Source organism: Musa acuminata, chromosome BXJ3-2 (genome assembly GCF_036884655.1).
Source record: "Musa acuminata AAA Group cultivar baxijiao chromosome BXJ3-2, Cavendish_Baxijiao_AAA, whole genome shotgun sequence".
In the NCBI taxonomy this organism is placed as follows: domain Eukaryota; kingdom Viridiplantae; phylum Streptophyta; class Magnoliopsida; order Zingiberales; family Musaceae; genus Musa; species Musa acuminata.
This window is the reverse complement of record NC_088350.1, coordinates 35,023,894-35,037,271: the sequence shown is the minus strand read 5'-3', so window position 1 is coordinate 35,037,271 and position 13,378 is coordinate 35,023,894. Positions and strand designations below refer to the sequence as shown.

The 13,378-nt window shown below is 43.8% G+C and overlaps 1 protein-coding gene across 2 annotated transcripts; it reads right to left on the bottom strand.

Moving 5' to 3' along the window:
- Positions 1–662: 662 nt before the first annotated feature.
- Positions 663–13,210, bottom strand: LOC103976777 (respiratory burst oxidase homolog protein B). Of its 2 annotated transcripts, XM_065140303.1 has the most exons (15): positions 12,959–13,210; positions 10,647–12,860; positions 8,198–8,263; positions 5,288–5,347; positions 3,745–4,660; positions 3,509–3,668; positions 3,391–3,439; positions 3,187–3,300; positions 2,674–3,105; positions 2,213–2,599; positions 1,924–2,135; positions 1,746–1,848; positions 1,580–1,662; positions 970–1,475; positions 663–898 (listed from the first exon to the last, which is right to left on the bottom strand). In XM_065140303.1, the coding sequence occupies exons 5-15, from the start codon at positions 4,316–4,318 to the stop codon at positions 789–791; spliced, it is 2,730 nt and encodes a 909-aa protein (XP_064996375.1). In that variant the 5' UTR covers positions 4,319–4,660; positions 5,288–5,347; positions 8,198–8,263; positions 10,647–12,860; positions 12,959–13,210; the 3' UTR covers positions 663–788. The 2 variants fall into 2 exon arrangements, with proteins under 2 accessions (XP_064996375.1, XP_064996374.1); XM_065140302.1 differs by having other exon boundaries at positions 10,647–13,210.
- Between the last annotated feature and the right edge of the window lie 168 nt (positions 13,211–13,378).

Here is a 13,378-nt window from a genome sequence, read left to right as displayed (position 1 = left end):
TCACCTCTCGTCGATGAAGATGCCTCATTTGGAATGTTAAAATTATCTTTTTGGTCATTGTTTTTGTGTTATTCTTGCACAATCTTTCGTTGGTCAAATTGATGACGTTAGAGTAATTAAGATTTAATATTTTTTTTATAATTATAAAAATTTTAATATATAATTTTTAAATATAAATTTTGACATACTAAAGAGATCTAATTGCAAGAGTTAATATGTAATTAGCTTGTATATTTTCTCAAGTGGATGATAAAAATATTTTTACACATAAAAAATTAAATTTATTAATTTATCTTTTAATTAATATATTATAATATTTTAGATTTTTTTATAAATTAGGTATAAGAATAAAAAAGTAAAATATTAAATATTAAAAAAAATAAAATTGAATCAAATTAAATTTATGATATTTTTAAGTAATATTTATGACTTTATTTAGAAACAATTTTTCTTTCTTGATGAAATTTTTATTGATAAATTTTTCTTCGTTGAATTGATGTTAACATATGATAACTTATAAATAAATCAACTAAATATTTCTAGACTGATCAAATTTATCTTATGAATAAATCAACTAAATTACTTCTATATTAATTATGTTCATTTAAAATAGCAGTGGGATGCAAATTGACTAGTATATTAAAAAAATAAAAAAAGTCCGCTAATGTTAAGCCTTTAATGATTGATGAAGATGCCCTTTGTTTAATTTTTTTTTTTTTTGTAGGTAGAACAGACTTATGCAGTTAAACTTGGGCTGTTAGGTAAAAATACTATTGGCGTGCGTTTGCTTAGAAGTTCTCCTTGTGGAAGTCGAACTTTGTCGTGGTCTTGTGCGAGAAATCCTGCGCCAGCTGCCGAAGCTCTTTCACCAGTGTCGGTTTACCGCAGTAGAACACACCTGCAACCACACCATATTTGGAGATGTCCCCAGTTTTGGAGGCTTGCCTTAATTCAGTGGCCAGCGCGTACCTATGCGTTGGTCGGGGTGGTTGAGCGCGATCCGCTTGTAGACACTGCGCCAGTTGGGGCGGGCGAAGTGGGACTTGACGCGGGTGCCCGCCACCACGTCCACCCCGTGCTTGGCGTGGTTGAGGGACTGCAGCATGGCGATGAGGGCGGCGCGGGCATCGCCCTCCTCGTACACGCTGGTGCAGTAGTTGTGGAGCTCGATGACGCCCTGCGCGTCCGCCTCCGCTACCTCGTCCATCACCCCCCTGAACCACTCGAACGAGTCCTGCTCCCGTGTCACCCAGTAGAAGTAAGCCCGCCGCGTTCTGAACGAGTTCGCCTCCGTCGAGGACCGGCCGCCGCCGCCCTCCTCGACGTCCCGCTGCTTTATGTTGTTGAGGATGTCCTTGACGATGCTGATGAAGGGGGTGGCGCCGATTGCCAGCCCCACCAATAGCACCACCTCGTACTTCTCGTAATCTTGTGCCGGCGCGCCGTATGGCCCGTCGATTAGCACTCTTGGGAAGCTGTGGTAACAACATCAAACAGCTCGTCAACGATACCTTCTTATCGTCCTCCCACCACCACCCCAAAAATACCTTCTTGCCCATGGCGGAGACCTCCAACTCACCTTGGACTCACTCCATCGTCGCTGCCGTCATTGATGTCAGCTCTCAGCCGCCCACTTTTCCCAGCGGTCGATGGCTGACACGCCTGCGAAAACCCAAGCTCGTGTTACCATCACAATCTTGGAATGCCTTCGCCGCCTACACTGAAACAGGCAAAGCAATCCACACCTTGGAGAACACCTCTATCAGCTGACTGGTCCAGTCGCCCGCCGACCGTATGTGGACGCTGATGTAGTCGTCTTGCGGAGCCGACGTGATGGAGAACGGATGCCTGTTTCAGAGACACAAGTAAGAGAAGCTGATTCAGAGGCACAATAATCATCGTTCGATGAGATAGGATGCGTACCATTGGAAGGGGGAGACAGCGGCGCAGTTGACGGTGATGTACTGCCCGCTTCGGTACGTGAAGCCCGGTGGCTTGGATACATGGAGAGCCAGCACGTTGCCCGGGTACACCGCCACCTTTAGTATCTTCACCACTTGGATCTTCGCCCTCATCACCTTCGTCAGCCGCTCGCTCGCGTAGAGGACCACCGGGATCGCCACATACATCCAGGTCTGGCCATCCATGGCGGCATCCATAGATGTTAGCGGCGGCGTGATATGAGATGAACAGAGGCTTTGCAGGTGCATACCGTTCTCTTGTACCATTTCTTGGTGAGATAGAGGAAGTAGCCGTGGATGACGAGGAGGACGTAGACGATGACGAAGAGGTGGTGGGAGTACCAGAAGGCGTCGTAGCCGGTGAGGCGGTGCAGGGGCTTGGGCAGGCTGATGGCGCCGCGGCGGAACCAGGGGGTGGCGAGAATGAAGGCCACGGCCATCAGCACCACCATGGCCACCCCCGTCCACCCCTCCGTCCCCTTCACGAACCACCAGTAGTCGCTCGGCCGGGCGTCCCCGAAGAAGGGCTTCATCGGCTCGTACTCCGCGTCCGTCGCGTGAAGCAGCCGCGGGAAGTCGCACGTCAGGTGCGCGATCGCGTGCAGCCCCAAGCCCACTGCGATGCCCGCCGCGACCACCTGCGTCCGCGGAGATCAAGTCACTTCTCACGTTGAGATCGAGCTGTTGTTTGGTTTCACTCGGTCTCACATACCTTGTGGAAGCTGAGGCTGTCGTCGAAGGGGAGCACCTTGCCGAGCTTCGTCCTGGTGCGAAGCCAGGTGAGGGCGTTGCGGCAGACGGGGAGGAGGATGAGCGCCATGTTGAACTTGAGTGTCTCGGCGCCGCCTTTGGCGACGCAAACGCAGTAGCCCATGACGTGGTACACCGCGCGGCGGCGGTACTGCACGAACTTCCAGGCGAAGAGGGCGGCGCAGACGCAGAGCCACAGCACCACCACCCATACCCGCTGCCAGTAGTCCTCCATGAAGTACTTGGCCCGCTGGTACCACCGCCTGAGCGGGTTGCGCTCCTGCGTCGGATTCAGCCTCTGGCTGAGCAGCTGACTGAGGTTGCGGCTGTTGGTCGTCGCAAGTTGCATCGACTGGCTCGGCGCTTGCACCAGCAGCATCTCCAGGTTGTATATCTGATCACAGTCAACCACACCGTCTCATTCATCGCCATTAACGGCGGTTTTCTTCGTTGATGCAACTCGATGGGCGTTTACCTCGATGTAGCCGACGTTATCTGGGTCCAATTCCTCCATGATGAGGCGGGCGTACTCTTCCGCCTTTTCTTGGATCTTGGAGAGCTTGTTGGCCGAAGCACTCAGCGATATGATCTGCCAAGGTTCCATCATCACGTAGAGAACCATTACCACCGCAGTGCATGAAACTACAGGAATCGAAGTGACCTTCGAATTCTACTCTACCTCTTTGACCTCCTCTTCTGTGATCCTTCCGTCCAAGTCCTTGTCCACCCTGCTTACATCAACGAGAGACATGGTGAGTCTGTTGTTGAGGACTTGTTAAAGAGAGGAGTCGACGTACATGTCGAAGAAGGTCTGGAGGCGAGAATCGAAGCTTTGGTCGGAGATTTGATCCCAGAACTCCCTCAGCTCCGCCTTGGTTATCTTGTCTCCGGTGATGCTTCTCCTCCTCTTTAGTGCGTCGAATAGCTCTCCCGCGAACTCCGACGACTCCTTCATGCCTGCATCATTTTGGGGTGTTTCCAGAAGTTAGAGGTGAAAGAAGACGAAGAAGAAGAAGGATGATAGGTTGGGTACCTATGCACTGGCCGAAGAGGGAGAGGTGGAGGGCGCCGTCAACGGAGAGCCGGTCGAAGCGCTTCTCGACGGCTGGCCATCCGGCGGCGCCGTTGGCCTTGGTTATGAACTTGAGGCCCTTGAGCGCGTGGGCGGCGGCCGACTTGGACCGGTCGAGCCGGGGCGCGGCCGGGCGCTTGGTGAGCGAGGCAAGCTGCCGGAGCTCCTGCGACACCTGCCGGATCCGCGACGACGCGGAGCGGAGCACCGACGACCCGAACGACGCGGATTGCCGCTCCAGCTTCTGCACCAGCAGCGAGACCTCCTCCGGGTCCTCCGCCTTCCCTCCCACTCCACCGGCCGCCGGCTTGACGCTGTGGACCGCGACGCTGTCGTCTGTCACGTCGAGAGTGATCTCCAAGAAGGTCTCGCCGTCGACGGGGGCTGCGGCATGGGGAGGGAGGTTAAAGCGAGCACTCTTACGGTTGCTGCCGCCGCCGTGCTTATTGAGCGGGCCACTGAAGCCCACCTGGTCGCTGCCGACGCTCTCCGTCTCAACGATGGCAGACGACTGGTGTCCGTCGGCGGCTCCCATCCTTAGCGTCACTCTGCTTTCTCTTCAACTCACGAACCAGACAAGCGAAGTGTTGGTCCACAAGAGAAGGGAAAGGAATGGGAGATTAGGCTTAGGGATGTCTTGGAGGCGAGGCATGTCCTCGTACTTATGCCCATGAGAACCATCTCGTGGAGGCCTCAGGTGCAAAGGGGAGTGGTGGACGTTCATGGGACTTGACGAGGGCGAGTCAAAATGCGTGGCCTTTTGACGTCGTCGATACCTCTCTATCCATGGAAATTTCCTCGGAGCGGTGATCCGGCCACGCGTGTCGCATGCCCGGTGCTTTCAACCAATAGAAGGGCGGCCTCTCGTGTTTTATGACTGCGCCACGACAAAGAAACCCACTTAGCCGAGTGGCTCCACTGGTGCAGCCATGCGTCGGATCAGCACTCAATCCATTGTTTAATATATATATATATATATATATATATATATATATATATATATATATATATATATATATATAATCTTTGATTCTTGTTTTCAGTTATCTTTTGCTGCTTTGTTTGCCTTCATCCATCCATCCACCCCCCTTTTCTTTCCTACTACTTAATCTCAAAAAGGATCAATTGTTTATGTACATAAATACTTTATATTAATTTGAGCAATATATAGATATATATATGTAGGATTAAGTGGGGTCCAAATTTTAGGTATTTTCTTTGATTCGGACCCGTTCCAATATATCTAATGGGTTTAAGGGTTGACCAACAAAATTGCACTCGAATCTTGAACCTTTTTGCTGCAATACCTCAACTATCACCAGTAACTCCACTGGCGATTGAAAGTGGAAGTTAGGAGAGGGGAGGGAGGGGAGAGGAAGAGAGGTTTGATTAACGGTGTAGGTGGCCTTTTCACTGGTAGCCGAACACGCGCCATACTTTCAACGCGTGGTCGACCAACAATAATTTGTGACGTCAGCAATCGGGATGGATGAATGTGTCATACCTGTTTCCTTGGAGGCTGTTTCTTCCTTCTCCAGAAGCTCATTGTCTTCGCATGCTCTCTCTGCATCAAGGGATAGAAAATAATAATAATAATAATAATAATAATAATAATAATAATAATAATAATAATAGCTAAAAAATAATCGAATATAAAACTTGATATTATCAGATTTGCTTTGGACCAAGTAGAATAGTCGCAGGATGAAAAGAATATTTTCAAAATGAAAATTAAATTTTTTTTGTAAATGGACAATGAAATCATACCGAATATAATAACATGTCTCATACCATTGATAGACAAGATGGGAATAACTTAATTTAATTTACTAATTGATCCTTTACAAAGTTCCAGATTAAGTACAACGATAAAAAAATTAAAAAATATATATAATTACATTAAATCAACTATATGATATCATCCTTCCTTTGAAGAAAATAATATTTTAACTTAATTCGATAAATAGTTTTCATCTTTTGATGATTTTTTTACTAATAAGCTTTCATCCTTGGAGATGAATCCTTAAGATATTTAATAAGATCTGCAATCTTTACAAAGTTCTAGTCAATAGATTCAAGTAAAAGAATATAAAAATATATAAAAATAAAAAAACAATAATATTAAATCAACTATACGATATCGTCTTTCCTTTGAAAAATATAATATTTTAAAAATAAATATTTTTTTATTAATAAACTTTCATCTCCAAGATATTTAATGAGATTTGTAATTTTTGATAAACTGTTATATTTATTTTTTTACATTTACTTTCTTGTTCTCTTTGTCGAGTGGATGCTGAAATATGATTACATATGCGAAATATCATTAAACTAAACAAATTTATTTTATCAATAAATCAACTGTTGCATCATAATTATTTAAAACAGCATATTTATTAACAGCCCATCTCAAATAGTTTTAATTGCATTGTCATCTCAAATGGTATACTATTAACATCAAGTAGTAGAAAAAAAAAATTCATTAGATTTGGCAATGAACAAATAATTGAATGTTGACGGTAGAATTACAAATTCTTGAGCCAACATAAGCATGGTAGGAAGCAGAATCTAGATCCGATTGACCCAACCAACCACATCAATTTTAATTTACCAATCAAATCATAGGCTCGTAAGAATAGGACATTGGTTCTAACGTTGCTTGTCCCACCCAAAGACCCTTGTTTTACGAGTATTACTTCACCTTCAGACTTCCAACACACTTTAAGGTTCCTCATCTCTGCTCCTTTATCCATTTAGTTATATAAAATGACTGTAACCACTTTTTACATGCGCGTGGGAGAGACATGGCTTGGTGTCGACATTGGAAAATAGATCCACCTCTAATAAATTATCTATACATGAGTTGGGAAATAGTAAAGTTCGACCAACTCGGTTGTCATGTTAATACTATTCTAACCCTATAAACGAGGAGTGACGATAAAAGTCAAATACACTTTTACTCTTTATTTTTGTACTTTCATTCTCATCACTGATTTGGATATATTCTACCTTGAACGTAGGAGGCTCGATGTCCCCGCTACCCCACAAGTATAGTGCACTCATCTCTACATCCACATCCGATTCAGCTAGCTCGATAAGGTTCACCTTGGTATTTTTGAAAAATTTACAACCTATTTTATTTAAGGAATAAACCAAATCAATCTCAGTCCTCCACTTCGGGGCAGAGATCCAAACCTGACCTTATCATATGTTTATCTTGTGTTTCCCAACCCCATTGCAGTTCATTGCAAATTGATACCTCTAAACTTCAACTAATATTTCCATAAATTGATGAATAGTCAATGTTCAATGTCCTCCATTGCCACTCACCCATGTACACCAATTCCAAGTTGGTCAACAGAGAAATCGTTTTTATTCTTTTAACATAAAAATCTATTATAGAAGAAAAGAAGTGCACTAAGCATCATTTTCTTGCTCATACGAGAAAGTTGTGGTTGTTTTTTAGTAATCTAGACTCACCTACATCTTGCCAAAGAACGCCCGACAATACCATATCCCAGGATTAATATAAGCAAAACAAACAATTGAAGGAATAGAAATTGACTCAGAAGCAATAAAAGACGTGTGCGTTGAATGGGAATTTACCGACACAGGTCGTCTTCGTGGTCAAAGGAAAATACCACCACAAGCTACTCATTTTGGCGAAGACAAGCTATTGATAAGGGAGGGGTGTGGCGTAGATATGTCATGCACATCTCACACCAAACATATTACATCCTCTCTCTCTCTCTCTCTCAGAGTGTCTGTCATTGGTATCAGCAACATATTACATCTTTTATATGACCTACGATGACCTACGACGATTCGTTGAGGAGTTGTTGGCCTTTGCCTAACGCACCCATACATACAAAAGAAGAAAAAGGTACGGTAAAAGAAAAGACTTGGCATCTCAGCAACCGAGTAGCTGACACATCCTTTCCTCTGCTGGTCAATGTCAGCAGAAGTCCAGCGTGGCATCGCCAGACCAAATGGCTGACGAAGAGTCCTCCGTACCCCAGATGAAGCTCCGAGATAGTGTTTAGGATTCTCGAGTGGCATGCCTTATAGTCGGGTGCTTGCATGCATTTGTGTATGGGCTATCCCTTTTCATTTGCTAATCGAGTGTTTTGTTTCGTTATACTTACATGATTTCGCTTTTTGTAACAGGGAGATTAATCATCGGCGAGCATGCTACAATCGTATGGCTTAGACAAAACTATTAGACTCCCTTGATGTGTAGGTGTCATAAGAATAATACTCTATCAAGTAAAATCAGCTAAGTTTGTATAGATGGATCGTATCGGGGCAAACATGAAGGCATCGGCAATGATAGGCTTATAAGGATGCAAGCAGTCAAAAAATACTGAGCAATGTAACATGGGGCCAATTTGAATGAATCAAATAGGTTGCTTACCTGCTCCTTGAGTAATGGATTGCTGCTTCCGTCCGGCCTGCTTCTATTAATGGGTTGGCGAGATGCCTGCACAGTAAATGCACGTCTGGAAACAAACCGAAGGTACAATTTGCTTTTCCAAATTCTAATTGAAAGAAGTAATGCCATAGTTTGAGAGTGAACTAATTCACAAAACCAAAGTTGAATTAGCAAGTCTAAAGATGAACAAAAAGTAGGGAAATAAGCTATACTTACAAAGCTTATAATGCCACAAGGGGAATGAATAGACAGTCTTAAAAGAAGGGCCACATTTTAGCACAATACTAAGTTTTTTGCCTAATTCAAACCAGTTTACAACAAACAACATACTGCTGTGATCGCAAAAAAAAAAATGTCTGCAAGTTATAAACTGTCCTTCATCATGTCACTCGCCTATCTGTATGACAGGCTTCAGATATAATTTCTGAACTCCTCATGCTAAATATGCTCTAAATTAGGAGTAAAAGCAATTTGACCAATATCTAATATAAAGTGATGCATCAATACAATGTAGCTACCAGGCATCACAAAATAACAAGCTAAACAATGGCATAGTTAGTAGCTAAACTGAGCATGGGATCACAAGAACCATGTTATGATTTGTAATTTAACTACAGAACAACATCGAACTGCATTTTTGAAGTGGAAGAAAGAATAACATATTTCAAGGCAGGTTCTCATTCACTTCAGTATATTTTGCAATTATTTTTCAGAGGAACACATGGAAATCCTCAAAACCAAACTAGCTCAAAAAGAGAGCATTTTTTAGAATAAGAAAACAACTACTACATAGGTAAGCCAGTATGCTTACACTCTTTTCTTTACAGGAAATAATGGAGGGCCAGTGTCCACCTAGACATATTAATTACCTGGTAAAGTTCAAGGGCAGTATCTCCACAAGGATAGTCTAAAGCCCAATCATGGTCAGTTATGTAAATTCTTTCACAACTAAGAAGTCCACAAGCTCAACAGCTAAAAGGATAGGTGTCTTAATCCACTAAACTATGCAGTGGAAGTGTTACATGAAAAGGCCTTGTGACATCTGGATATCCTTTTGGCGCAGAAGGAAAATTCTATCATTATTGACTCATTCTATAAACTTATACATGAAAACTTCCATCTTCTTTAATTTTGCAATATGTATTACAAGATCAACGGAAATAAGCATTGTTCACCTTTTTTTTCCAAAATGAAAAGTAAATTTATTTAAGAATCCAAAACTCTACAAAAGGATCCATGCAGTTCCAAGTTCAAAAAGTATTGTTCACCTTCAACCCATTAATATGCCTAATTAAAAGAGGAAATGGCTATATTTTGTATGATCATAATAATCATGCCCTTATTTTCTGATTTTTTTTTACTGTATTAAGAGAAATGCCACCAAGTCCTAGTAGATCATGGTTCACTATATAATAGCTTCAGGGCAGTCTCAATTGTGGTAAACACCAATTGGGCTGTAGGCCATGGGTAAAACCAAGTCAATTGTTGTCCACAAGACTTAACCATGCAACCTCAAGTGTTTTTAACATGCTTCCAGTCTTATTATATACACTACCTCAGCTTTGACATGATCTGCAAATTTTCATCATCAAACAACACAAGGATGAATGCCACATCTGCTAGATATTAGACACCCCTCCAGGATGGAGCATAATGTGTTGTCCACTTACCAAGTCTGACTAACGTGATTCATATACTTAAAAACCACACCTTCGAGTAGGTCATTGACCAATTTATGCCCAATTACTAATAGGTAAAGAACTTTGTGCTTATACAATCAAGTTGAACATGAAAATAACACAACAGAATACCTAATTTACATTGACAAGAGGCAATGTGCTATGGTTGACAATGGAGGGATTCTAAAGAATCTAAACACTTGCACAAGCTTGAAAAATATAGTGAAAAGAATGACTAAAGATAACAATTGCATACACATCAAAGACTGACTTAAGTAATAAATTGCAATAGAATGCTGACTATAAATAGAGCTTCTACAATCATCAACTGGTCATCCAACAACAACTTCCATGGTGTCATACGACCATCTAACTATTCAAACAGACAATCCATACCAAGATATACTACAAGCCTAATGACGACTAGCGATCAATCAAATCTTAGCACATTTGCCAAAATCGAAACAAATGGATACAGAATGAATCTCAAACGATAATCCGAAGAATCCTCGATCAAGTAGTGTCGTTCTGTTCTGTCAGACATCTTCCTAATAGCTTCCACAGTAGACTAATTTCATTGGAAGAACCCTAGAAACTACTAGAAAATCATGCATCGCTATCTTCCACGATCCAATGGTTATGACCGATCATAGACTTAATTGGCCAATGGAGAGGGGGCAATATTTACAGCAAAAGAAGAACAAAAGGATTCAAACTAGGAGAGCTACGATCGATCGGGCGACGGGTATTACCTGTTCTTCCATCGGTGGGACCGGCGGACGACGTACGAGGGTTTCTCGAAGGGGCGATCGATCTCGGATAGCCAAAGGCGTAACTATATCCAGGTTCAGTGGAAGCACTCGAAGAGGTCAATGGAAACCAGAGGTGACGGAGAAGGAAGAGATTGCGGCGGATCGGCGGAGGTGGGCGGGACGAGGAAGGGGGTTTGGGGAAAAAGACCGACGAAGAAAGTGGCAGATGAGAGGGAGGGAGGGAGGGGGAAGAAATCAAACTAAATATAAATAAGTAATAAAAGATGTTTCCATTAGGTATGGTATGTTCTTATACGACCAATTCTTACGCACAATTATTACGCGTATAACAGTGCGTCCCAGATAGAACTTCACGAACTCATCTGACGGTGCATGTCAACGGTACCGCGTGAAACAAAGGAAATGATGTGGGTTTGGTGAAACGAATCCTCACGCGCAGTGGTTATTTCGTACGACTCGCCCATGTGTTGCCCGCCTCACCTGAACGAACGGCGATTCGGTCTGACACGGGCCCGTCTGTGGAGCCCACGGTTCCTGCGCGGCGAAGGTGATACGGTACATTGTTTCGCGAGCCAAAACATTTTTTTGATTCGGCGCAGGTGTTTCTGCTGCCAAAAACACTTTGCGTGTTTACGCGCCTCGATGGTTTGGACGACCGTACCAGAAACCCCTCTCTCTCTCTCTCTCTTAAAACATTTGTCAGTCTATGCGGCATCCTAAGCTGCTGGTGTTTGCCGAAGCCATGAATTCTTGTGTTTCCCGTGATGCTGAGTGATAACACAATCTTAAAACTTTTGCATCACCTGTAGCCATCAGAATCTACTGATATCATTTCTGCTTTACTCTTGACCCAATGAACGGTAAAATTCTGTCATCTTTGAACTGTCTTCACGATGAGCACTGGCAGAAAAGATTGGGAAATGGCAGTAGCTTGTTCAAAAGATGTCTTAGGACAGGACAGTGTGATGATGAAGCATCGAGGATTCTATTGCCTTTGTTCGATGAATATGGAGACCTCACACCTCTGCCATCATTAATTTGCTGCTTCTCTCACCACCTCCGAGCTGAATTAGCAACGTTAGAAAAGGACAAAGAACACATCACAAGCAGTATAGGAAATGACCTTTTTATTTGGAGTGCAGCAGATGCCTGCGTACTCAGATCAGCCAGGTGAGATGGCCACCCTTTGCACCCCAAAAGCTGTCCTATATATGGGAGCTGATGTGCCTTTTGGTGAGGGAGCTGTGAGAGCTCTGAGTCACATCCGAAGTTTGAGAATAGCGGAAAGGAAAAGGGAAGCAAGCGGACATGGAGTGGGCAGATGGAGGAATCCTCTTCCAAAAGCTAAGAAACAAAGGTGAGGAAGGCATCAATGGATGCTTTAGGCACCAAGTGGTGCAAATGATCTCACATCAATCACGGCTCTTTCTTAGGTAAAGCAGGTATTGTCCATTTGAATCCGATTCCATTCGAGAAATCTAAAACTGGATGGGTAGAACCAGAAAGCATCAGATGAAGAACGCGGTTACTACCATGCTAAAAATGTCTGCTAGGTAAACAAAATCTGAATCGTGATGCTTGCTGTGAGTTCATGTCATGTCCTCAAAGAATAGTATGTATGAGTCGGCCATATTCTTCATCCATCTACGTCAGGTGGAATTCCCTGAAATGGCCACAGAGTTGCAGGATTCGATGGATAATACGGTGATGAGGACAACTGAGGACTAACAGTGAACAAGGACAATAATTGCTTCACCCATTTCGAACAGAGTTCCGACTTCCGAGTAGGGAGGCGACTGCATGCTTTTCTGAAATGCAGAGAGAGAGAGACAGACACAGAGGAACAAGGCGAGCTGCAATTGATGGTGGAATACTTGAAAGCAACTTGTGATCAAGAGTTCTCTCAAAAGAAGAAGAAGAAGAAAACACCCCGATGACTTCTCTGTTTTGGGCCAAGTCTGCCGTTGTCTGCTTGCAGGAGCGTCGACGCGTGCCGAATCGCTCACTTCGGTCTAAGGAGATCTGGAATTACTGTGGATATACGTGAACAGCTGTTGATGCAGCGCTCGCATGATTGATGGTGGAGCGGCCATGGAGGAGTCATGTTCGTGTAAAAGGACATGCACATTTAAGCAGGCCCTACTGCCGTCCGGCTTCTGCATCCCGACCGTGCAAGAGAGGAACATGTTCGCCCTGTCAACACGACAAGGTGAGGTGGACTCATAATGCCGAGAAGATCTCGTCGTTCTGCCTTCGTTTTAGATTGGATCTAAATTGCGGACCGCACATACCTTGGGAATGCCCATTGCACTGTGCATGTCTGCAATCCTCTGCGTTCTCTACCCCACTAAGACTCCAAGAAAAAGAAGTGCTGTGCGAGAGAGCATCATGGAGCACCTCGAAAGCTGAAAGCTCACAGCCTCACAAGCTCTTTCTTCTTTTCCTTGTTCCTTCCTCCCATCCAATTTTTCCATCTGCAACATCACGTTTTGCAAGGAATATGCTGCACATGTGAGCACACAGCATCTCTTCACCTCAGGATCACACTAACGACGGCTCCTCATCAAAAGCTACACTTAGACCGTGACAGCAGCTCCAGTTGCCGGGGCACCTCCTCCCAAAACATCTCCACCTCTTCTACACGTAGTAATTATTGGCAAGAAGAATTCCATGGGATGGTGCAAGTAACGCATACAGGCAGAGAGCTAACA